The 27,179-nt window shown below is 35.2% G+C and overlaps 1 protein-coding gene across 1 annotated transcript in view; it reads right to left on the reverse strand.

Annotated features, from left to right (window-relative positions):
• The window catches only part of LOC112506138 (ABC transporter G family member 12-like), a 48,827-nt gene that overhangs the window by 14,171 nt on the left and 7,477 nt on the right, over positions 1-27,179 (reverse strand). The window contains exons 2-6 of the mRNA XM_025110168.1: positions 20,588-20,667; positions 8,609-9,073; positions 8,188-8,310; positions 7,963-8,100; positions 2,245-2,529 (exon numbers count right to left, since the gene is read on the reverse strand). Coding sequence (XP_024965936.1) covers positions 2,245-2,529; positions 7,963-8,100; positions 8,188-8,310; positions 8,609-9,073; positions 20,588-20,667 — 1,091 coding nt within the window. The remainder of the gene's footprint in view (positions 1-2,244; positions 2,530-7,962; positions 8,101-8,187; positions 8,311-8,608; positions 9,074-20,587; positions 20,668-27,179) is intronic.

The following is a 27,179-nucleotide window of genomic DNA, read 5'->3' on the forward strand; positions in this document are numbered from 1 at the left end:
AACTATGGATTGTAAATTATTAGTTGTCTTTTGGTTGTAATTAAAGTATCTAGATAACGGGTAGCTAATGTCCTCTGTCTTGTATATATTTTAAGCTTTATGCAAATCTATTAAGTTTATTTTGTCCGTTTTAGGATATTTTGGAAAACAGGTGCTTACGGAAACGTCTTGTAAACCAAGCGGACATTTCGAATTAGAAACTCGTAAATATTATATCCCGTTTTCTTTCTAAAGGTTTAAAAATATAACTTTTGGTGGTTTGTTTATCATTTATAGAAATGAGGTATTACAAACCTTTTATCATTTCTGTAAACCGGGTCTTTCACATGAGATGCCTCCCATCCGAAAATCCTTCATAGATAACCCAAAAGGATCAAATTCGACAGTCTCCGAATTATCCTTGGTAAATGTTCTAACAGACACTAGGTTTTTAATAATATGAGGAGCATGAAGAACATGGTTTAAAGTAAATGGGTGGTTAGGATCAGGAAAGGTAGTGGGACCGTAATCGTGAATAGGAATGGAATGGCCATTGCCAACACGAATACCATGATGTTTGCCCAAATTGAAATAAGGTGAAAGAGTACATGGTGTGGATGTGATGTGTAATATAGCCCCAATATCCGTATACCATTTGTATCTGGCGGGTTAAGTCCCAACATCACTGCCTCTATGTCTGTTAGAGAAGATGTGGAGTGTTGTTGGACTACAGAATTTGGACTTGCAGGCATGGTGGCATAGGCCTGAGAAGGCTTTGGACCTAACACTCCATGATGCTAGCTTCCACAAGTATCAGTGGTCTTTGGCCTGTTGCTGAATGGGAAAAAGGCAAGGAGGAACCGCCCAGGAAGCCCATGGCCACTGCCAGGTTTGGGTATTCCCTGCACCCCACTGCTGTTGTTGCTGCCATTGCGGCAAAAAGGCTCCACTAGAGCCTTCGCATACGCTGCTACCACGATCGTCACCACAACCTGGTTGCCTGCTCCGACTTGTTCCACGACCATTAAGGAGCCTTTTGTTGGTGTAGCAAGGTTGATGAGGCCTGACGGAAAGGTGCGAAGTATTGTCAGAATCCCGATATACTACTGCCATCACGGCTGGAAAACATGTTGAAACCTTTTTGGCTAAGCCAGCTTCCTCAAGATTGAGCATCGAACGATCCTGGTAAAAAGGAGGACGCGAATTGGTTTGTTGAAGAACCATCCCAACCCCATTGTACGCCTCTGTGAGACTGGAAACCATCTGGAGAACCAATCGGTCATTAGAGACTGGTTCCCCGACATTCTTAAGTTAATCTGAGGAAACTATGGGCCGCTGACAATACGCCGAGGCATTCGAGAAATCCTCCATGTGAGTGTGAGAGAAATCTTGCTCAAGAGTAACGGCCCGAGTGTGTCTATTTGGAAGATGTCTCGCAGATGATTCCAAGCCTCCATAGTCATAGCATCTGGCTCAAGAATGGTTTGTAATAGATCATGAGAAATAGTAGCATAGATCCAAGGAAGAACCGTCACATCTAGGGTTGACCATAATTTTTTCTCATCATCGGTGGCGGGGGACCTTTTCCTTTGCGGGATCAGGTTTGATGAAGTGATGAATGACCCTATGGCAATGGGCATGAATCTTAAACAACTCAGCTCATCTTGCATACAATATTCTCCATTTCAAGAACGATGGAAATATGGTTCTTGCTATTTGAGACGGCTAGTGCTGGGTGACACGAGGAAGACGAAGACATATTTTTTGTAGGAGATGAGGAGGAGGAGGAAGAGGAAGGGAATGAGGGATCGTTATGCTCTAATACCATGAAAGAGAGCAATCCCTTGATCTTTATTTTCCTCCAATCTCACCTATTTTTTTTATTAACCTGGATATCCAACCCGCTATGCGAGCCGACTAATTCAAGGGCGACCATCTGCTTTGCAGATAACCCCGAGTCACCGCATTTGAACCTCCGTGGCCACAAGGGGATTTTTAATCCTCCTTGGATTTGAACCTGGGACCTATTGGTACTTTTGACCTTTGAAGCCAAGCTCAAACCAATCTCACCTATTTTTAATTACAATGTAAAGGGATATCTAACCTAATTATTTAGGAAACTATTAACAGAAAAGAAACCTTACCAAACTATATAAATCACATCAATATTCTATATATATTCTATATATATATATATATATATATATACGGTTATTCTAAAAGATGTCATATAAAAATGATATTGTTGTAGTGTATGCTACATACCTTCATTTCTTCGATGAATGAAGGGAAGCCTCCAATGGACATGAAAATCATAAAACCTGAGATGAATCCACCACAAGCTCCACGGGCGAACGTGGCACGGTAGCTCGTACCGATGTTGAAAAACACAATACCAACACAGAGTGAAACAACAAGGTATACCACTATTCGCAACCAATAGTATCCGACATCTCTAGACATGTTAACGAAAGATCTTTTAGTCAATGTTGTAAGTTGCTTCCACCAACTTGCTCGACTCCCACATTGTGTTTCAATCGTAATCCCTTCCTAGAAATCAAAAGTTCTTAATCACTGAATCATTAAATAGATCATATCTAAAAATGAAATTTTGATTAAATCTTTGCAAGCAATCAACTGTTCTTGAGAAAATGGAAAAAGAACATGTTTAACAGCAATCTCTATAGAGATATCGGGTTTATAAGACACCATAATAGGCTGCTTAATAGAACTTAGATTTATATGATCAAACAATTAATTGTAGGTTATATATAAAAATGTTGTAATAAGTTTATAGGACGTCTTTTAACGTGTTAACAAGTATTTAAGGACACTTTTGAATTAAAATGTCTTATTAATATTTTTATGACATTATTCAAAAAATTGTCATACAAAAACAAATACTCTATAAAAAGACATGTTTGTATGAGATTTCTGAAACATAGGCCTTCAAAATTGTTCTTAAAAACTTTATGAAACGTGCAAAAATGTCTTTTAATTTATTGCAATATATTTACATATGATACACTCTTGTTTGATCCTTTAAAGTCAAGTCCTACACAATTTGTTTTAGGAAATGACAAAAGGTGCTAATACCACAATCTTTTTTCACATATATTTTTTTGTAATTTTTGAAGAACCGTCCATTCTTGCAAACTATGTTCTCAACATGGAAATTTTGTCTTTTATAACACATAGACATCATTAAACAACCTAACAGAATACATTATAGGACTAAAGTTTGTGTTGGTAAAATTTTAGGGTCATCAATTATTTGGGTATGATTGTGATTTACTTTAGATCGATTAGAGTGATATGGCAAACATAATTGAGTTAGGAGGTATGGAATGCACAATAACAAATGGTGTATCAATCACCTTAGATCGCTATAAAGCGGGGGTCAATGACTTCGCGCCCCCTTGTGGGGTTCAAGGGTAGCGCCCCTACTGGAGTTCCAAGGGGTAGAGCCCATCACTATTAGAAGACAGAGTATCAACGACGGTTATTAGTGAGGGAAAAATAGATTTGCGATGGATAAGACAAAAACCATTTCCCTCGCAGATCCCTCGCTAATCAGTGATGAATTACCGAGGGAACTGTTTTTTGGCTTATCTGTCGCTGATCAACGAGGAATCTGTGAGGGATAGGCCAAAAACCAGTTCCCTCACTAATACATCGTTGATCAGTGAGGGATCTACGAGAGCGAAAGATCAATGACGGATAGGCCAAAAACAGTTCCCTCGCTAATTCGTCCTTGATCTGTAAGGGAAATGGTTTTAGGCTTATCCTTAGCAGATCCCTTGCTGATTAGCGACGGATCAACGAATAGACCAAAAACTTGTTCCCTCACTAATCCATCGTTGATCAACGAGGGATCTGTGAGAGAAATGGTTTTTGGTCTATCAGTCACGATCTGCCACTGATCCGTGAGGCATCTGCGAAGGATGGACCAAAAACCACTTCCCTCACAGATCCATCGCTGATCAGCGACGGATTAACTACAGATACCACGTGTCCGTCGCTAATCAGCAAGGGATTGTCCTATTTTTCTTATTTTCTCATTTTTTTATGTGTTATATGTACACATGTGTAGGTGTAGGTGTCATATGTATATGTGTTATATGTATATATGATGAAGATATATGTGTTTTGGTTGCTAACCGCAATAATTAGATCTATGTTTATATTAATAAAGATACATGTATTAGATTATGTGTATATATATATATAAGTGTATACGTATATGAATGTCTAGATAATGTGTGTGTTATATGTACACATGTGTATGTGTCATGTGTATGTGTTATATGTAAATATACACGTCGTCCCACGTTATATACATATGTACACATGATGTGTGCATATGTGTGTTGGTTGCTAACCACGATTGGATCTACGTATATATTTTTGAAGATTCATGTATCGGATAATGTATATATGTTGTATATATGTTTAAATGTACGTGTATATGTGAATGTACAGATAATATGTGTGTATTTTTTGGGCTTTATACCGTTTTATTGGGCCTTAAATGTTTCATTGGGCTTTATTCGGTTTTATTGGGTCTTCGTCCATTTTATTGGGCCTTAATCCATTTTATTGGGCTTTATTCGGTTTTATGGGCCTTAATCCATTTTAATGGGCTTTATTCGGTTTTCATGGGGCCTTAATCCATTTTATTGTGCTTTATTCAGTTTTATTGGGACTTAATGAGCTTTATTCAGTTTTATTTGGGCCTTAATCCAGTTTATTGGGCTTTATTTAGTTTTTTGGGCTTTATTCGATTTTATTGGGTCATAATTCATTTTATTGGGTTATAATTCATTTTATTGGGATTTATTTGGTTTTATTGGACCTTAATAAATTTTATTAGGCTTTATTTGGTTTTATTGCGCCTTAATGGCTTTATTTGGTTTTATTGGGTCTTAATCCATTGTATTGAGCTTTATTCAGTTTTATTAGGCCTTATTAGGCTTTATTCGGTTTTATTGGGTTTTAATCGATTTTATTAGACCTTAATAGACTTTATTGGGTTTTATTTGATTTTATTGAGCCTTAATCTATTCATTGGTCTTTATTTAATTTTATTGGGCCTTAATGGGCTTTATCCGGTTTTATTGGGCTTTATTCAGTTTTACTGGGCTTAATAGACCTTATTAGGCTTTATTCGGTTTTATTGGGTTTTAATCCATTTTATTAGTCCTTAATAGACTTTATTGGGCTTTATTCAATTTTATTGAGCATTGATGGACTTTATTCGGTTTTATTGGGCCTTAATCAATTTTACTAAGCTTTATTCAGATTTATTGGATCCAGGTTCGTTCGTTCCCGCCTACTGATCCTCCTCAATTCAGTTACCCAAAGCTGCTAGGTATTATGTAAGTTTTTTAATCATTACTTTGGTTTATAGATACGTTTGGTAGGTTTAAAGTAATATATTTTAATAACTATGGTGATACTATTAGTTTGGGCTGCCATTGTTGGGCAGACATTGGGCTAAGTAGATAGGTTGAGAATGTGACTACCATTGGTATTTATAATGCTTTAATTATTAAAAGCAGACATCGGATATGATTGATTTACGGTCGTTATGCTGTTGAAATTTCTACGTATATAACCTCACCCAATTTTGTTTTGGTTAATGATAGGAGCGATTTCAGTCGCTTAGGGATGAGTCACAATCTAGTGTCGACACCCCTTCCCCTGATGAGGCATCTCTTTGGGATCAGAGTGTCAGAGGATGGAAGAAGAGCCGACTTTTTGGTTTCTGGACCTCATAGGATCCCTCTTATGCTATAATCGGTAGATGTAGCAGTAGCACCAAGAGATCATACCAGATCAACAATGGAAATAAGTTGGTTATATTCTTATATACTTTCTCAAAACTTTCATTGGAACAAATTACTGATTTTGTTCTATATTGAATATTTAGAGGTAGCGGAGTTGAGAGAGAAGTTGGCAAGGGTAGAGGAGGAGGTGCGGCTGCGGAAGGAATGCCATCAGGCGGAGATGGAGGCCAAATGGAAGAGTAGGGCAGATTTGAAGGCCGAACATGCCAGACATGCTGCCCAGTTGGCCGAACAAGCCAGGCACGCTACCTAGTTGGCTGAATAGATCATGTTATAGGAGCATTTTGCTACGTTTATGGGGCAGTCAGGATATGTTTTCCTCCTTCCCCACCTCCCCCATCTTCCTGTAGTTGGATTTTATGAATTTGAATATTAAATTGTATGAATTGGATATTTTGAATTGTATGAATTGGTTAGTTTTAGTTTGTTGACAATTTTGGTTTGTTATTTTATGGTCAGGTTTTGTAAAAATAAATATAGGAATTATGTAATTATAATTTATTTATTTTTAAATTATTAAAAATTAGCGACGAATTAAGAGTTTCTTGTCCCTCGCTAATTCGTCGCTAAAAGTCCCTTGCTAAAAGAATCCATCGCTAATCCGTCTCTGAAAGATCTGCTGAAAGAAGTCTCTTGCTAATCCATCGCTGAAACATTTCCGTCGCAAATCCGTTTGAAATTTTTTCGTTGCTAATCCGTCACAAATCCGACCGTCGCTAATCCATCACTGATAGCATTACCTACGAGTTTTTGACCGACGGACGAGCAACAATGAATAAGCGAGGGACTGATTATGCCTTGCGACGGATTTGTGACAGAATTTTCCATCACTGATACTCCTCATCTTTGTAATGCCTCCCCGCTTGGTGAAAATCACACTAAGTATAAGTTTGGGGCATTGTGATTAGAGTTTTGAATTACCTATCGAATGGCTAAGTCTAGATTTAATTATGGACTATAGAGTTGGAGTTTGGCTTTGCACATCTAGACTTAGAAAGTTGTCTAAATCTGAAATTCTAAATTAGAGTGTCAGATTTTTGGTATGGTCATCGAAACTTAAAAATTTGGCAAAGTCTAAAACTTTGGACTGTAGAGTTAGAGTTTGGATTTGTGCACCCAGACTTACACTTGGAGTCAGAGTTCGCTACTTGGATTCTGATTTTGGTTTAGTAGGATTAGACTTCAGTCCTTGAATAAGAACTCTGATTCAGTTGTAACTGCTATCCAGTCTTATCCTTTAACCGTCTGTAACTGTCGATCTCTCATATAAGCATGTAAACAAGAATTCTCTGGGGTATATATATCTCGATTTCAAAGCCTTTGAAAAAGAGATTTTTTCTAGGATTATCTCAATATTAAATTTGTGAACCCAAGGCAGGACGAATTATTGTATTTGAAAAGTGTACTCTACACGATCCTAAGAGATTATGCGACCCTCTTATCATCTCTAAATCCCAAATTATTACAGTTTGTAAAACCAACAATAACTATGTGTCCTGTATAATACTTTAACAATTAATCATTAGAATGAAGTTAGCCAATCTAATATATAATAGTTTGATAATTAGTTATTAGAATGAAGGTAGGCAATCTAACAAGTTCCTATCAACGAAGCTAGACAAGCTAAAAAAACTCAATAAGTAAATCGTATTATTAGTTTTTCTATATGACACTTAACTTTAAGAATGATATTTAGGGTCGTTTACCAACATAAACCAGGTCTTGGTCACTACAACCACATTAGTTTATAAGACCCATAAAATGTTGTATATAACATAAGTTAATAGCACCAAACAAAAAAATATTCAACCTAAAAGTGTTACAATAGGTTTATTGAACATTTTTTAATGTTTTAACAAGTTTTTTAGGACAACTTTACAATATAAACTAGCTAATACAATACTTCATTTTAAAAACGCCTGAAAAACTTGTTAAAACATCCAAAAACGTCATATAAACATATTATAATCGTACTCTCACTTTATCAGATAAGATTGTCGTTAGCAAAATGATTAGTAAGATTCTCCATGAGAGATGATAAATATTTAATTACCCATAAGTGGTGGTAAGCGTTTAATCTTAGTTGGCAACAACAACCAACTGTATATAAAGATAGAAGTTTTGACAAACTTACAATACTGGATGAGATTCCTCGAATTCTTGTTCTTGCAGCTGTTGCATACTCTGAGCACCTGTACTTATGAACAAGCATTGCTTTTATCTCTGCTGTTGTTGAATACAATGCATGACTGGTGGAGATGGTTCTCTTGTCCTGCAATTAACCCAAAAACCTTGGTTAATTCTCTTAGGATTTTAGTATATGGATGGTTTGTTTTATATGTAGAGCAAAAGTTGGTACCTGAAACCTCTGCGAACCTTGCAATGCGGCATTCACCCTATCGAAGTCCGAATTTATGCATCGAAGAAAGTGATCTGAAGGATTTCGTCTACTCGGACATGGTATTCCGGCATCAGAAAAGAACTGGAAATTGGGTTGGAAATAATTTAGTTCGTATGTGTGAAAACTGAAAGTATAAGGCTTTTGTTTAGTAAACTATTTACTAATAAGCTAGCTATTAGCTGATAAGTTAGGTTGGGTGAGAACTAGCGGATAAACGAATTATTAGTTGAAAAGATAGTTGTTGACTGTAAACTAGCTATTAGGTAATAAAGTCATTGATAAGCTAGATGACAATGTAAGTTACCTAAAAAGATAATGTTTATGGTCATTTATGTAAATAAATATTTTATAATACAGTGTAAATACAAATATTTTGCACCTTTAACGCCATTTTCGCTTCGCCAAAAAAGACTGTTTCACCACCTGATAACAGAAACAAGTCATCAAAAAGTGCAAAAACTTCGCTACTCGGCTGATGGATCGAAGAGACTATGGTTCGGTTAGCATCTCGAGCCATGGTTCTGAGCGCCTGAATAACAAAGAAGGCGGCGGCACTATCGAGACCACTTGTGGGTTCATCAAGAAACAAGAGGGTTGGCTTAGCGAGGATTTCAAGTGCAATGCAAAGTCTCTTCTTTTCACCACCACTTATTCCTCTCGAATGCCAATTGCCAATAACATTTTCAGCACAATCTTGAAGACCCATTTCCATAATCGCCTCATTAATAATTGCATCAACTTGGTGTTTCTTTAGGGTTTCTGGTAGCCTTAGTTTTGCTGAGTATGTGAGAGTTTCTTTCACTGTCAGTGTTCCAAATAGTATGTCCTCTTGGGTCACATAAGCCTACCAGTTTTGCAAACAATAACCATTTATTCAGAAGTGTTTTTTATGGTGGTAGCACAAAATAGTTACCTTAGGATAGAATAAATAAAATATAATTATAGTTACAACTTAAAAAACTACAGAAAACCAAGAAATCAATTCCAATTTCAATGATTTACAGTAACAGTAACAGTGTTTGTGTTGCACCATTATTCACCATTAAAACTCAAATTTAAGCTTTGATGTGCTATTGTTGCCTCTCAATTTTTTTCGCCGACAATGTCTAGTGGTGCATTACCTGTGAAAGGTCGTCGTAGTTTTTACATTAAGTCGAGAATATATTAGTGCTATCTTGTGCAACCACTTCTATATATATATATATATATATATATATATATATATATATCCACCCGTGTTTAATACAATTGTTAAAATAGGCTTGTTAGCTAAGATGTACAACGTCCATAATTAATGGGAACTTTAAGTTTATTGGACCAACAATTGTGCGTAAGCCAGGGGACAAGAAGAAGGGTATGAGGTCTTGTGCTACCACATAATTGTTCTAGCATAGTGTATTTTTTGTGGTCCTTATCGGTGCAACTATATATTGTGTTTCATGTTATGTTACAACTGGAAAAATGAGAAGCTATAATAGCATATATTGAGGCTTAAATTTAAGTTTTAATAGTTAATAATGATGGAATATAAAAAATCAGATTGTAAATCAATGAAATGGAACTGATTTTTAGTGTTTTATACTGTATGTAGTAACTATAATTAATTTTTATTTTATATCATGCTATCATAATTATTTTGTGCCACCAGTGAAAGAGAATTATAAATCAGCCTCTGCATAATAAGTAGTAAAAATGAAGTCCCATGATCTAACAAGTTTTATCGTTAATTGTTATGATTGAACAACCTAAAACGACTCAAGATATAAATCTAAACTTCTTGAAATTTGTTTCATATAACGTCATTTGAAAAAATATATATATAAAACCATTTTTTGTAAGTGTCCCAAAAAAAATTAATAAAACAATATTACTTATTCAATACTATTAGATTGTACAACATTATCCTAACAACTAACAATACAACTTGTTAGGTCATCTGTCTTCGTGATAAAAGTTTTTAATAATGCCATCATATTATATATATATATATATATATATATATATATAAATATATATAGGGGTACGTTCAAATGAAAGCCGTGCATTTCTAAAAAATCGTGTAAACCAATTTCGATCAATAGAAAAATTCCATTTTTTTCTAATTAAATTTAATCAATAAGGGTATTTTGGTCATTTACAATATTTTCTATTAAATATAGAAGTTATTAATAAATCTTAATTAAGGAAATGTAATAAAAAAAATTGTATAAATGGTAACATTTAAATATTTAATTATATTATAATATTAATATTTTGAATTTGATATATTGTTATGAGATTGAATCTGCAAACGGGTCTTGAAGATTGAATTGCATTAGAGAATGAAATCGTAAATTATGGTTCAAATTAAAAAATAATGTTAAAGAAACAGGTTTCATGAAGGTGAAACTGGTTCATGTTGTAATTGATTCATGAGTAATATGTAATCGTTTCATAGTGAACCACGTTTCAGTGATGGTGTAGTTGATCCGTTTAGTAGAAAAAATGGAATATGAAACGAGTGCATAATTTATTTGGTTCGTCATGAAATAATTGCATGATGAAACGGGTACATGATGAATCTGCTTCGGGATCTTGAAGATTGTAATMTGCTYCAGAATCTTGAAGATTGTAAGGATTAAAGGAAATAATGCATCAAATCATGAGTGAAATAAAAAAATTAATTTACATGAAAMAGGTTTTATGAAGGTGAAACTGAGTCATGTTGTAATTGATTCATGAGTAATATGAAATCATTTCATGGTGAACCATGTTTCAGTGATGGTGTAGTTGATCCGTTTAGTAGAAAAAATGGAACATGAAACGGATGCATAGTTTATTTGGTTCGCCATGAAATAATTGCATGATGAAACGGATACATGATGAATCTGCTTCGGGATCTTGAAGATTGTAATCTGCTCCAGAATTTTGAAGATTGTAAGGAGTAAAGGAAAAAATGCATCAAATCATGAGTGAAATAAAAAAATTAATTTACATGAAACAGGTTTCATGAAGGTGAAACTGGTTCATGGCATAATTGAACAACGAGTGGTGAACTGCTTTCATGGTGAAACCCGTTTCAGTGATGGTGTAGGTGATCCATTCAATAGATGAAATGAAAAATGAAACGGGTGCATAATGTAGACGGTTCGTCTTGAAATAATTGAAGATGAAAAATAAATTAGTTTAATTAATAATAATAAATGTTAACGTAAAAATAATAAATTACTTTACAAAAAATAGATTAGTTTCATTAGTAATATGATATACATGATATGATTTCCTTGAATAAATGAATATTTGGTTTTACCCTTTTACCCTTATCGGTATTATAAAATGTATTTTCAATTTTTTTAAAATTTTTAATTTCCTTAACTTAACCATTGATCAAGAAAATGAATGAGTGAGATTGGTTTACACGGTTTACACAAATGGAGGCGGTTTTTATTTGATCGCTCCTCTCTCTCTCTCTCTCTCTCTATATATATATATATATTTGTTAATCTCACAAAGACTCGATGCACATCGAGATTAAGTTCCACCCCAAGAGCGAATGGTCTCCAATATTTGAATTCAATAGGCATTATGTCTAATATTTTTTTCTTGTCAATATGTGCATCGAGTCTTTGTGTGGGTAGTACTAACGATACTAATGATGAGACGAGTGATTGTAGTGGAGCGTGAATAACTTGGCTCATTAGTACCTTTTCTAGTACTTATGACATTTGATTCCTTATAAGGATTTGATTTGAAAGTTGTTAACTTTTAACCTTATAATTCCTTGTAAGTCATCAAGGATTGCTTTTGGAAGAAATTCATGTCGTTTTTGGTATTTTCCAAAGGATTTAATCTAGTCGTTCTTTTCAAGATTTGAGATTTTACAAGTTAGTATCAGAACATAAATTTAAGAGAATTAGGTATTGATCTTAGATGCCTAAACTTAAACTAGAGTGAAGAAAAATGAAAGACTGAAAGATTATGATTGGGATCAATGAGATAGGATGCCTTAAGGTGACTTAGACAGACTAGCATCAAGAGTTATGGCAATAGTAACATGGACCATCATGTATTGTATATTCACAACCACACCTAGCCAGTGTTATTATGAATTTACAACTACTAGTGTTTGTTTGGATTGTATTTTTGTATATTATTGAATGGGGGTAGCAAGTTCATTCTATTTGTTGATCATTGGAACTTTGATGTATTTGTAGCGTTATCACCTTATATGACAGTTTAAGTATTAGTGCCTACTTTAGGCAGACCAGTGGAGGGTCAAGAAAATGGTCATGATTAAATTCAGGCTTGTGAATCATCGTTAATTTGGTAAGGTTGTATGGTGTAATTAGCATGGTTATGGATTATTGTTTTGAGTATTTTGAATATCTTGATGTTGGTAGCTAAACTAGTTAGTTTTGTAAGCATGGCTTTAAAGCTTTGGACCTCGGCCAGTTTCATGCATTGTTTTAAATGAATTGCATGAGTCATTCCGTCCTGTACTAAAATACATGAGCATAATATGGTACACGTTTTGTTGAATAAATTTATGCATGTAAGTGTGGGGTCAAATTTTGAAATACATGAAATTGCTTTATTACACAAGTTTGCATACAAATTTTTTATTGAGAATTTATTTCATGTTATTTTTCCATTATGGAGAAGGATATGAAAGCATAATTATGTATAAATTTTGTTTGAGTTATGCATGATCATGTTTATGTTGTTGCACACTACTTTGTGCGTAAGTCGGTTAACTTACTTGGCACGATTAAGTGAACCATAGGACTATAATGGCCTGCTTAGTAAAATTTTGGTACGTATTTTCATTAACCTTCGACATTGTTTGGATAAATTGAAATGCATTTTTACCATTTGGTCATTGCTAGCATTATTCAATGGCCACTATGCATAACTACCCAGTTGGGATGACATTATGTCATGCACTACCCAGTTGGGATGGCATTATGTCATGCATGTATGTGTCTGCTTCAAATTGTTCATAACTCGTTAAACTTTTAAATTTTAAAAAGATTGATCTTTGTTTTGGAGACTGTTGATCTTCTCTCTTTATGATTTGATGATGATCTTTTTTATCTTACGAAAAGTATTTTCTCTTTATTCAGTTTCAGCGATCATCACTGAGTTTGTCTAGTGATCGCTGAGCAAGTATTGTATCTCTCAGAGACAAGTATTCTTCAAGAATACAAAACTCACACTACAAGAACCTTCAGTGATATCGAAGATAAAACTGAAGACAGAGACAAGAAGTTTGTGATCTGATGTGGTTTCAGTGATAACAAGTCTGTCTACAAATGTGTGAAATCTACTTAAGATTCAGCATACACTGAAGAAACCCTAGTGTTATTCCAGTGTCAGCAATCAAATGAATCTTGTTGACCATGATTAGTTTTTTTCTTATCCTCCTACACACAAAGGACAAACTCATACCTCTCAAAGTAAAAAGCACTTGTACGGAGTCACTCTATTGTCTCCAAACGTGCTTACCTACTTTTGGAAAGACTACTGTTCATATACGACAAAAGCATGTATATCTGAAGACAAAGGACAAGCTTACCTCTAGAAGCTTGCCACGTGCCTTGTACTGTCTAACTTGCATTTAATGCAATGAGTATATATAGCTGATAAGCTCCTCCTTCTCAGTAACCATCCAACCAACTAAGCCAAGAAGTTTACTTCTTGAATATCATCTTTCTACCCAAAAGAAGACTTCCTTACAAGCACAGACTTCTTAATCTTTCAAAGTTATCTTTACATCAACTGAAGAACACCAACTAGGATCTTCTTTAGAAAAGTTATTGTTTCTTCATTTAGGAAGTCTTTTCTTTCTTGGTTTCTGTATCTTGTGTGTTCCCTAGATTGTTTTAGATAAATTATGTATCTTATCTTCTTCCACAAACATTCTGTAAATTATGTATTGATCTTCTTTATCAGTAAAAGATTTTAAAAAGTGAAAATTGTTGTGTTTGTATTCACCCCCCCTCCTACAAACTGTTACCTTTAGACTCTTGTACCTGGGACCAATAGATACGACATACTTGAAAGTCTTGAACTCATTAGGCATTTGTATTAGCTGAATAAATGTATTTTTCGAAGATATTGTTTTTCTTGTAATTATCTTGTAAATCCTCCTAGATTAAAGGAGAGTCTGCTGTAATCTTCTTCTATATATTGATAACGTACTCACCACAATCCGTGTGGTTGATTTTACAACATTCTATATGGTATCAGGCAACTAATCTATTCCTCCCCTTCGTTTTCTCTCAAACCCTATTCTTGATCCTGGTTTCCTCCATGGCCGCCTCATCAAAAACTCCTCTCTCCATGAATACTCTTCTTCACATGATCCCTATTAAATTATCATCATCCAACTATCTTATATGGTGAAATCAGATGCTTCCTCTCTTCACCTATCAAAAACTTCTTGATCATGTTAATGGTACATCTTCTCCGCCATCCGCCACCATTATTGTTGACGACAAAACTCTCGATAACCCCGCCTTTTTTTCTTGGGCAGAAACTGATCAGAAGTCTGTCATTCTTCTCTCATAGAAGAAGCCACCACTGAGATTCTTGGCCTCACTACACTCGTCAAATATGGCTTTCCCTCGAAACTGCTTTCAACAATTCCTCGGTAGAACAAGTTCATTATCTTCGTGATTCCCTTCGTTAAATCACCAAGGGTACGTCTTCTGTCACTGAGTTTGGTCGCAATTTCAAAGCTCTATGTGATCAATTGGCAGCCATTGGACATCTAGTTACTGACATTGACAAGCTACACTGGTTTTTATGCGGCCTTGGTGCATCGTTCGAAACATTTTCTACAGCCATGCGTGCAACTAAGCTCGCTTCTGGCTTTCGTGATCTCCTCTCTCAAGCCGAGAGTCATGAGATGTTCTTACGGTCCTTGCACGGCTCCTCTCTACACCAGTTGTCTTCAATGCTTACCAGACTAGATCCACCGGTTCTTCTAGTGGTGGTCGCTCAAGTGGCTCTTCTCGCAACTCAAACTTTTGCGGTCGACAATCTTCTGGACGAGGCCGCGGGAACAACCGTCGCCCCCTCACTGTCAGCTGTGTCGCACCAATGGACATTATGCCTCATCGTGTCCATCTTTGCATACCTACGCTAGTCAAGCCACACCCTCCACAGAAAACATAGCTAAAGCATTTCATGCTCAATGTCATGTGACTACTGGTTCTCTCGACTGGCATGCAGATTATAAGGCGACATCACATGTCTCCTGACTACGACACTCTTCATCAATTCACTCCCTATTAAGGTAACTTGAATGTTATGTTCGAAAACGGTAAAACCTTACCCGTTACTCACACCGGTACATTAATGATTTCCAATAATTTTTTATTACGTGATGTACTCGTTATTCTTATTCTCACCAAGAAGTTGTTATCTGTTAGAAAACTAACCATGGATTATCCGGTTGATGTATTATTTTCTCAGCCGTTTTTCTCCATTCAGGACCAAAAAACCAAACAGATTCTAGCCAAAGGGAAGTGTGAGAATGGACTCTATGTGCTTAAAGATGGCCCTCAAGCTCTCCTTGCAAGTCACAGTGTCTCCAATCGGGCCTCATATGAGTTATCGCATACTCGTCTTGGGCATGTTTCTTTTCATACAATTTCTGTTTTGAATAACTTGGGTGTTTTGTCTTTAACTTCGGTTTTACCTAAATCTTATATTTGCATGTCTTGTCAACTTTCTAAGAGACACAGATTACCTTCTGAACTCGATACTAAACGTGCTTTGCATCCTCTAGATATAATACATTATGACTTGTGGGGACCTTCTCCTATTTGTTCTCGTGATGGTTATCAGTACTATGTCATTTTTGTGGATGACTATTCTCGTTTAACTTGGTTTTATCCTCTCCAAACAAAGATAGGTTTTTACTCGGTTCTGTTAACCTTCATCAACCTCGTCCAAACTCAATTTTCAAAAAAATCAAAGTATTTCAAAGTGATTGTGGGTCTGAATTTGTAAATCATATGGTTCGCAAGATCTTTGACGACAATGGCACTCTTCATCATCTCTCGTGTCCTTACATGCCACAACAAAATGGGTGTGCGGAACGCAAACATAGACACATCATCGAAACGGGTCTCGCCATGTTATTTAATGCCAACATCCCTGCAACCTATTGGGTAGATGCTTTCAGCTCCGCCACATTCATCATCAACCGTTTACCTACGAAACTATTGGACAATATTAGTCCATTTCAGTTGCTTTTCTCCTAACCACCACAATACAGTCACTTTCGTGCATATGGTTGCCAAGTCTTCCCTTATCTACGAGTTTTATCTCCACATAAACTTGCTCCATGAAGTCTTCTGTGTATCTTCATCAGGTACAGTTCTTAATACAAGGGGTATAAGTGTCTTGATCCACTTACTTCTCGCATTTATATTACATGTCATGCTCGCTTCAATGAAAGTGTATTTCCATTTGCTGGATCTTTCGGCCCATCTGATTTGTCCACTTTGGATTTATCAACCTTCCTTGAAGACACTTCGGGCTTTCTCACCTCCACAAAAATCTGCTCTGCCCTCTCGGATCGACGCTCTACCTATCATTCCATATACCTTATGCAGATCTACAAGTACTTCTGACTTAATACCCAGATCTCCCTCCACGGAGACCACTGCCTCACCACCCATTACACCGACTCAGTTTCCGTCCACTCCAGAAATTGACCATCTGTCTGAATCAACACCTTCGCCACCTCCGCAACCACAAATCACTACTGAAGCCCCTACTGCCACCGCTATCGATCCTACCCCCTCCCACACCGCCACTTCCTTTTTACATCCTATGATTACTCGAGTAAAGGATGGCATTTTTAAACCAAAGCGTATTGCCGATCTTGCTTTTTTCACCACGAACCCTCTACAATATTCTCTTTTAGCTACCATTGAACCCCGTGGGTTTAAATCGGCTGCCAAAAATCCTAAATGGATGGCTGCCATGCAAGAGGAGATGGACACTTTGAAACATAACAACACATGGACTATTGTCCCTCGCCCCTCGTCATCAAACGTTGTTGGCTCTAAATGAGTATATTGTATCAAATACAACTCCAATGGCTCCATTCAACAATTTAAAGCTCGTTTAGTGGCCCAAGGTTTTATGCAGATACCGGGGTTAGACTATTCTCAAATGTTCAGTTCGGTGGTTAAGGCCACCACCATACGCATCGTCCTATCTCTTGTTGTGTTAAATGGATGGAAATTGAATCAACTAGATGTTAAAAATGCCTTCCTAAATGGAAACTTAAATGAGACAGTCTTTATGGAGCAACCTCCCAACTTCAATGAACCTCATTTCCCAACTTATGTATGCAAGCTGTCAAAAGCTCTATATGGCTTAAAACAAGCTCCACGAGCATGGTTTCACCGACTGAGTACGTTTCTTACCACTTATGGCTTTATGTGTAGCCGTGCTGACACCTCTCTTTTTGTCTACACACGAGATTCTTGCATCATGTACTTGCTCGTCTACGTTGACGATCTTATCCTGTAATGAGCATCTTACTACTACTTTTATTTCAGAGCTCAATCGTGAATTTGCTACCAAAGATCTAGGACATCTTAATTACTTTTGGGACTTGAGGTTTCTTATACTGATGATGGCTTATTTTTATCCCAAGCGAAGTATGCACGTGACATTCTTCAATAAGCGGGTCTTCTTGAATCCAAAGTCGTTCCTACACCTCTTGCTCCTCATGAGTCTTTTACTTCCGCTGGCAACTTGCTCTCTGATCCAACTTTATATTGATCCCTTGTTGGTGCTCTCCAATACTTGACCATTATGAGACCTGACTTATCTTACTCTGTCAATCAAGTCAGTCAATTTCTTCATGCTCCCACCATTACTCATTACCAGTTAGTTAAAAGGATCTTGCGTTATGTCAATGGGACGTTGTCTTTTGGTCTCTCTTTTACTCTTCTAGGATATTCAGATGCTCAACTTATGGCTACTCTATATTTCTTGGTGGCAACCTCGTTTCTTGGAGTGCTAAGAAACAACCTACTGTCTCAAGATCCAGGTGTGAATCTGAATATCGTGCCATGGCAAATACTACTACTGAAATTATCTGGATCACTCACCTGTTATGAGAACAACATGCCTTACCGCTAGACCGTGCAACCATTTCATGCAACAACAAAAGTGCCTTGTTTCTCACTCAAAATCCGGTCTCTCATAAGCAAGCAAAACATATTGATCTTGACTATCATTTTATTCACGAACTTGTTTTATCCAGCAAACTGTATACCAAGTTCGTACCAACCAATCTCCAGGTCACTGACATCTTCACCAAGAGCTTGCCAAGATCTCAATTTGAAACACTTCATGCTATGCTCAAGCTTAGTCCACCGCCCTTTCGATTGAAGGGGGGTATTAGCGGAATAAATGTATTTTTAGAAGATATTGTTTTTCTTGTAATTATCCTGCAAATCCTCCTTGATTAAAGGGGAGTCTGCTGTAATCTTCTTCTATATATTGATAACGTACTCACCACAATTTGTGTGGTTGATTTTACAACATTCTATATTTTGGGCCAAAACCTCGATTTGGAGAATATTGCAATTAAGAGAAAGAATGACAATTTAGGAGTTGAGAAATTAAGGAATAGTTTGTGGTTGATTTGTGAATTTCAAGATTTCAACTTGGAAAGTCGGTTCTTAATGGAAATTTAAGTTACTAGATTTCTTAACGGTGTCTGTTATCCAAGCTTTAACTTTTCTGGTTGGTATCATCGAGATGTTTTTGCTTATAACTAGGGCTAATTTGAATTGTTGGATGTTTAACTTCAAGTGGTTACATGCTAATTGGTAGTGATATATTTTCTTGATGAAATAATTATATGGAATGAAGTAAATTTCAACACACTGAATTTATGCCTAGGCGTTATGGTAGACTTGTAAATAGTCTATGCATTAATGGGTTTTAGTCTTGTTGATAAATGATGGTTTAGGTTGAAGATGGTAGTTATGATGCAACGAAGTCATAGATATAGGGCTCATTAGTCGGCATCTATGACCGTACATGCAATTATCATCACATTGACAGATTGACTTTGAAGTCAAGAACCGTTGAAGTGTTCAATGTTAGTTTTGTCATTTTAGCAAACCTAGAAATCAAGAGATAACCCTAACGTAATTTGAAGAGAATAGGAATGGAAGGGATTTCATCATATGCTATTTCACCCCTTATGTGTAATATGGATGTTGGGTAATCGCTATGTTTGGGGCGATTAACTGCATGTGTATGAATGATGCTTATCTAGGTTGAAGTGTCAAATAATGAAAAATGGTAACTTATGTGTACAAAAGACGTTTCTTCTGGTAGAAATGGTTTTGATTGACAAGTTACATTTGTGTAAAGATTTAACATTGGGATATGGTGACTAGATTATCCCAAGAGGAAACCATAATGATGTTAGTTAACTGAAATGTTCGAAACTGTTACTTCGTTGGGTTAGTCATAATGGAAATGAATGTGCGTGTGTATAAGTCAATCATTCGGGTTTGATTGTTAAAGTGGTAGGGTCAAAGATGTGCAAGATTCTGCTTATGCAAGATCGACGAGGATCATTTAAATAGAAAGGATCAAATCAGGCTCGTAAGAGATGAACACCACCTTGAAGGGTGATTTCATAAGAGTTACAATTATGAGGTAGAAGCGTGTTTTGGTACTGCAATTTGTGTTACGAAATTTTTTAAGGTTAAGATGTGGCGAGGAAGTTTGGGAAAATTTGTGTTTAGGCATGCAGTGATAAGGTTCTAAATACAGATTCAAAATTTGAATTAGACCAAATAAAGCGATTCGTATAGAACTTTGCCTTGAGATAGAATGATGATGCATTTGATGATAGAGGTTCTTGAGAAATTTTGATGATAGAACTTTGCCTTGAGATAAAATAATTTAATTCTTAATTAATAATTAAACTTGTTAAGTTCTTAAAAAAACATGTGGATATAATTTGTAAAGTTAATATATAAAAGGGTATTATTGAAACTTTATATAATTAAAGATGGAAAATGAATCAACTTTGAATCTTATATATTTGTGTAAAGTTAAAAAGATTGAGAAGGTAATACCATTAAACATATTATTTCATATTGTAAAACAATACATATGAAAAATATAGTATTGTTTTACAATACGGTTATTTTTAATGTGAATTATATTGTATTTTTACGAGCATTATTTTACAGTATACAATAAGACATGATCAGTAATCCTAATAATTCTCAATCTTTTTTGTAGTTCTTGTTTATTTATGTCATAGCCGCATTGTGACGATGATGTGTTATAAAGATTAGAGAATATGCATACTCACAATGACACCATAGTCCAATCTCTTTTTCTTTCCATTCAGAAGAACATTTCCTGTCATGATAACGTTTTTGGCCAGTCTCCCTGCATGTATTTTTGACAGTGCATTTTAAATAAAACAGATAAAATAAAAAAAGAAAAAAAATTGTTCGTTATTAATAACTTTTTATAAGCATAATGTTCGGGATAACTTATCTATACCTCATCTTATTCCATAAAAATAAATGAAACAAATTCAAAATCTTATCAATTAAGTTATTATATAATTTATTTATTTTTCAATGATGTTAATGTATAAACAAATGAATAGAAACAATTTTTTTTGCTTTTTTAATGATGTTGATGAATAAATAAATAAATAAATAAATAAATAAATAAATATAAATGTAATAATAAGTTTTGCCCTTTATATTTGTCAATTTCCATCACTTCATTACCTCGGTTTTGTGCTCATATTTGTCAAGTTCCAACGGTTTTTCCGTTCTTTTTTTAATTGAACGTTAACTTTTTTCCTTAAGTCTAGTTAAACGAGGATCATTTTGGTTTTTTTTTTAATCTTTTTCTTTCAATTCTATATAACTAAACAATAAGAGGCTGTTTGGTTCATATTAGGAAATGAAAATGAACATGAAATGAAATGAAAATGGGAATGAATTTTCATTCCCTAGTTTAATCTGGAATGAAAATTTAGGTTTCTTAAAGAATGAGTTCATTATATTATATAATACGAAACAGTTTCTTTTATTTTTATTCAAAATAATGTAAATTTGAAGTAAATGGTAACCAGTTTCCAACTCATTTTTAATCACAAATAGAATATTTCAGGTATATATTTGTTATCCATAACTTATAATTTTTCAATGATACCGTTATAATTATTATTTATAGCTACTATGTTTTTTTAAATTATTTTCCATGTTATGTATCTTTTTATTTCACATATTGTAATATGCATGTCAATGGTACGTTTTATATTAAAATATTAAATTTTTAAATAAATTTGAAACATAAATTTAAAATTTATTATGTATTATAAAATAATATATGATATAATTAATAAATATTATAATCAAATATCATTTACAAACAAACAACCAAAAATATATAAATATCAAATTTTTGTAATAAAAATAGTTCTAACACCAAAGATAAACAAATTTAGGGGTCGTTTACCTAAACACTTACCCGATAAGTATTTATCGGTAAAATTCAATACCATCACTTACCGAGTAAGATTTTATTCATTAAAACGCCTCGTACGCAACAATTTATCCACGTAAGCGCTAACCATGGTAAGAGTCATCGTCCTTACTTAACGGGTAAGACTCTCGAATCTTGCCTTCGCTCTTTGTGATAACCGGGTCCGGTTATTGCTCAAGGTATTTATTATGTGAGTTAATTGTTTATATTGATACATGCTTACATGAGTTAAAATGCGTAAGTATGTGTATTTTATGCATGAGAAATATGCATAATATGTGTTATATATATATATATACACGTGCTATGTATATATATATATATATATATATATATATATGCATCAATATGCATGTATGTGTGGGCATGTGATTGCATGTATGTATGTGTGGTTGGTGTTGGCTGGTTCAGCCAACTTTCCTTTATAGGAAAGTATAAATATGAAGTTTTTGATAAGGAGGCATTTTTCTTGCCTCATTTGGAAGTTGAGAGAATTTAGAGAGAAGAATTGACCGGAGACCAAGTTTGAATTTAAAGTGACTTTTTCATCTTCTTCAAAATCAGAGTTTTTGCATAAGGTGAGTGATTTCTAAAACCTTTTTGCATAAAATTTGTTATTGGTTTTACTTGAATGTTGTTTATTATTGGAAAGAAATCAGTATTTTTTTTAAAGATCTTTATTCGGACAAAGGGTAACCGGATTAAGTATAAACCGGACAAAGCTTGTCCGGATTACTCTTAAACCGGATAAGAGGTGACCGACTTAGTTATAAATCGCTCAAGAGTCATGTGATTTAGGGAGTTGGTGAGATTTTGAATTATGTAAACTGGACATAGGTTTTGAACGGAGAAGTATGAATATGACCAAGTATTGTGTGATTTAGCCTTAAATTGCTTAAGAGTTGTGCGGATTAGTTATAAACCGACCACATATTGAACGGTTTAGCCTTAATCCGACCATGTGTTGTTCAGATTGCTTTAAATCGGGTATAAATCATGCGATTTAGTCTTAGATCGTAGGTTGTCTGAATTAATAAATCGGATAAAAAGGGGGCAAGTTTTGTCCGGATTGTATGTCCGGATAACTTATCCGGATAACTTTTACTTGAAAATATTCATGAGTTATATATTTTAGACATTTTATATAGTTTGAAATGTCTATTATTGGGTTTGATTATGGATTTATAAAAAGGGGTATTTTACATCTTTTTAAATAAAAAGATTAGTTCCTACCAAGCGTGGTGACATAAGTTTGTTTGGTATGGAATTGGATTTTTGTACAACTGTTTCTACCAAGCGTGGTGACGTAAGTCTGTTTTGGTATGAAACTTGTTTTAAGAGGTAGTCCCCCCAAACGTGGTGACTTTTGTCTGTTCTGGCTTGGAACTGGGAATGGGTACTTTCAGATGTGGTGACTTTTGTCTGTTTTGATAAGTAGCTCTGTTTTGATGGAGGAATAAGGGTGACATATCAAGGAGAGGTGTACTTGGAATAAGGGCGGCATTATCATATGCGAATATTGTTATTATAACTCTTATTATTATTACTAATTGGATTTAATAACTTTGAGTCATCATTTCTTTGTGACCTGATGAATTAGAGATATCATTCTTATTAGAAATAATAATTTAGATGTTATTGAGAAGAAGAAAATGGTTTGTCATAAAAGGGCAAGTATTGCCTTAAATCTTTCCGTTAATAATTACAAAGGAATGATCTGATAATTCAAAGAAGTTTTGGTTAAAATATTTATTTCATATTGGGAACGTTGAATCTTTAAGCATATGTATTTATTAATAACAACTGAGGTTCTTCGATTTATCCTATTATACATGTCATTGAGAACTGCTTTATTTGAATGTATTGCAAATATTCCTGAACAAAGATATTTTATTATATTTTGGTGTTTATCACCTTGCATTTGCAAAGAAGAGATTCACTCACTAGACCCTTCTGGTCTAACCCTCATTTTCTGTTTTAAAATTATGCAATGCAGGAATGGTAGGATCCAGGGATGATAAAGGGAAAGGAAAAATGTGATTATTTTCCCAATCTGTTATCTGCTTTTGAAGATCTGCTTATGATGACTTAATTTGAAGTTACATGTTGTATTACATGYGTTAGTACATGATTTATTTTGGAATTTTTCATATGTAGATTTTGTACATATAAGAATCATTGTACTAGTGAGACCTTGTGACGTAAACTATATTTCTATGTAATGAAATATGTGTTATATGCAAATGTGGTGTTTGGGGGTTGTTACAGAAGTGGTATTAGAGCCTTAGTTTAAGAGATTTAGGTATTCAAAGCATGATGCCTAGACTTAAACTGTCATTTGCATGTTAAGGGATCCCGGATATTATTAGTGTCACTGGGAGTAAAATATAATGGGTTAAAGGAGGCAGTATGTAAGGTGAATTCAAATTACAAATGGCCAATGTAATTATGAATTTACATGTACATACCTATACTCAGACACCATATTATATTTGGGAATGTAAATACGTGATATTTAATACTAAAATATCTGCAGATGTCTAGTCGATCACGAAGATCAGAGAGAACCGTTCGCCCTGCATCTGAAGAAAGGGAGGAATCTCCCGTTGATCCACCAACCAATACTTCAAGGATTAGAGAACGTGGAAGGGGTAGGGGTAGGGGTAGGGGTCGAGGAAGAAGTCAGATTCCTGAGAAGAGTCAGGCCGAGATTCGCCCTAATCAAGGGGAATCTATTTCTGGAAATGCTCATCAAGAAGAAAGGCAACAACCTCAGTTCATAACAAGAGATGTTTTGGCAGAAGAAATGGGGAAGCTAAGAGAAAGTTTGATATCCATTATGGGACTGCTAACTAGAATAGAAACCGAGCGATTTGAAATTAATCCTCCGGCTCCTTCAGCAAGCAGCAATAATCAGGGAAGAGATATAAAGATGTTTCTGACATGTAAATTTCCAACCTTTTTAGGAGAGAGAGAGAGAGAGAGATCCTGTTAAAGTGATAAGTTGGATAAAAGAGATCGAATCAGTATTCAACACTAGTAGGTGTTCAGAAGAAGATAAGGTTAGATTTGCAGTATCTATGCTCAAATCTAATGTCTTATATTGGTGGGATGTGGAGGCCTCGGCACAACCGAATATACTGCAAACAATGTCTTAGGAAGAATTTGTGAGTAAATTTAAAACACAATTCTGTCCTACGACTGCAGTAAGACAAATGGAAGAGGATTTTCTAAAATTGGAACAAGGGAATAGATCTGTACGGGATTATACCGAGAAATTTATTGAGTTTTCCCGTTTTGCTGAACATTACGTATCTTCAAAATCTCGAAAGGTAGAAAAATATATTTGGGGTCTGAAACCTTCTATTCGAGAGTTCATGATTGCTATGAACCCTGAAAATTTCTCTTTAGCCGTCAATGCTGCCGAAGTTACTGAAAGAAATAAAAATCGACAAGGTGAAGAGAAATTTATTGAGAAAAGAAAGTGGGAGGGTTCTTTAGTCAGCTTTCGAGAACCCAAATTTATTAAAACAGATAAGCGTGTTCCTCAATTACCTCATGTTAGAACCTGCCCACAGTGTCAACAGATACACCAGGGAAGTTGCCCCTCTGAACCGAAGAGATGTTATCATTGTGGGGAGACAGGGCATTTGTCAAGGGACTGCACTACACCCAAAAGATGTTTTCAGTGCAATTCACTTGACCATATCCGACCAAACTGTCCACAATTAAGAGCTCCTCATTTGACAATGGATAATCGTGGAAGGCCTAGTGCGCCGAGGGGAGGCCAGAGTGGAGCCAGGGCTAGATTGTTCCAGATGAAAAAGAACGAGGCAGAAGCAACCCCAGATGTAGTAACAGGTACCTTTCTTCTTAATTCCATACGTGCCAAAGTGTTGTTTGATTATGGTGTAAATTTTTCATTTGTATCACCATCATTTGCTCAATCTGCATGTTTGAATTCTGTGCTACTTGATGACAAATTAGTAGTTGATACTGCTAATAGTCAAGAATCTATTACCAGAGTATTCAATAATTGTATTATTGTTATTGAGGGATGTGAGTTACCGATTCGACTGTTCCCTATGTCAATGAAAGAGTTTGATGTAGTAGTGGGTATGTCTGCTAATCAGGCCAGTATTGTTTCTAATAAGAAGATGGTCAGAATTACACTACCAAACCAAGGAACAATTATTATTTTTGGTGATCGTCAGGATCATCATACTAGTTTATTATCTGTGATGAAAGCCCGAAAGTCTATGTAGAAAGGATGTCAGGGGTGTTTAGCATATGTTATTGATGCAAAGAAAGAAAAAGGAAAACAAGAATTGATTTCAATTGTCAACGAATACCTGGAAGTCTTTCCAGAGGATTTGTCTGGGTTATCGCCAGATCGAGTCATTGAATTTCGGATTGATCATATACCTGGGGCAGCACCAGTGGCCAAAGCACCGTATAGATTAGCTCCTTCGGAATTGAAAGAATTGGTTACTCAGTTGAAGGATCTGACTGATAAAGGATTAATTAGACCCAACGCTTCACCTTTGGGGTGCTCCGGTCTTATTTGTCAAAAAGAAAGATGGATCTATGCGAATATGTATAGACTATCGAGAATTGAATAAATTAACCATCAAGAACAAATATCCTCTGCCAAGGATTGATGACCTGTTCGATCAATTTGTGGGAGCAAGTTACTTTTCCAAGATTGATTTAAGATCAGGGTATCATCATCTTAAAAGCAGGGAGGAAGACGTTGCTACAACAGCTTTTCGAACCAGGTATGGACATCATGAATTTTTAATTATGTCATTCGGCTTAACTAATGCACCCGCAACTTTTATGGATTTAATGAATAGGGTATGTAAGGAATATCTTGATAAATCCGTTATTGTATTTATCGATGATATTCTTATATATTCTAAAAGTAAAGAAGAACATGCAGAACATCTTCGCTTAATACTGGATTTACTGAAAAGAGAAAAGTTGTATGCCAAGTTATCCAAATGTGAGTTATGGTTAAGAGAAGTCCAATTCTTGGGTCACGTCATTTCAGAAACAGGAGTAAAAGTAGATCCAACAAAAATAGAAGCAGTTGCAAGATGGGAAGCTCCGAAAAATCCTTCTGAAGTCTGAAGCTTTTTAGGACTGGCAAGCTACTACGGTAAGTTCATTTAGAACTTTTCTAAGATAGACGTGCCATTGACCAAATTGACTTGGAAAAATATAAAGTTTCAATTGGAAAAAGAACAGCAAGAAGCTTTCCAATTATTAAAGGATCACCTCTGTAGTGCGCCGATGTTAACCCTGCCTGATGGATCCGAAGACTTTGTGGTTTACAGCGATGCTTCAAAGTTAGGGTTAGGATGTGTTCTGATGCAGAGAGGAAAAGTGATTTC

The sequence above is a fragment of the Cynara cardunculus genome (assembly GCF_001531365.2).
Source record: "Cynara cardunculus var. scolymus isolate 2C chromosome LG 1, CcrdV1, whole genome shotgun sequence".
In the NCBI taxonomy this organism is placed as follows: Eukaryota; Viridiplantae; Streptophyta; class Magnoliopsida; order Asterales; family Asteraceae; genus Cynara; species Cynara cardunculus.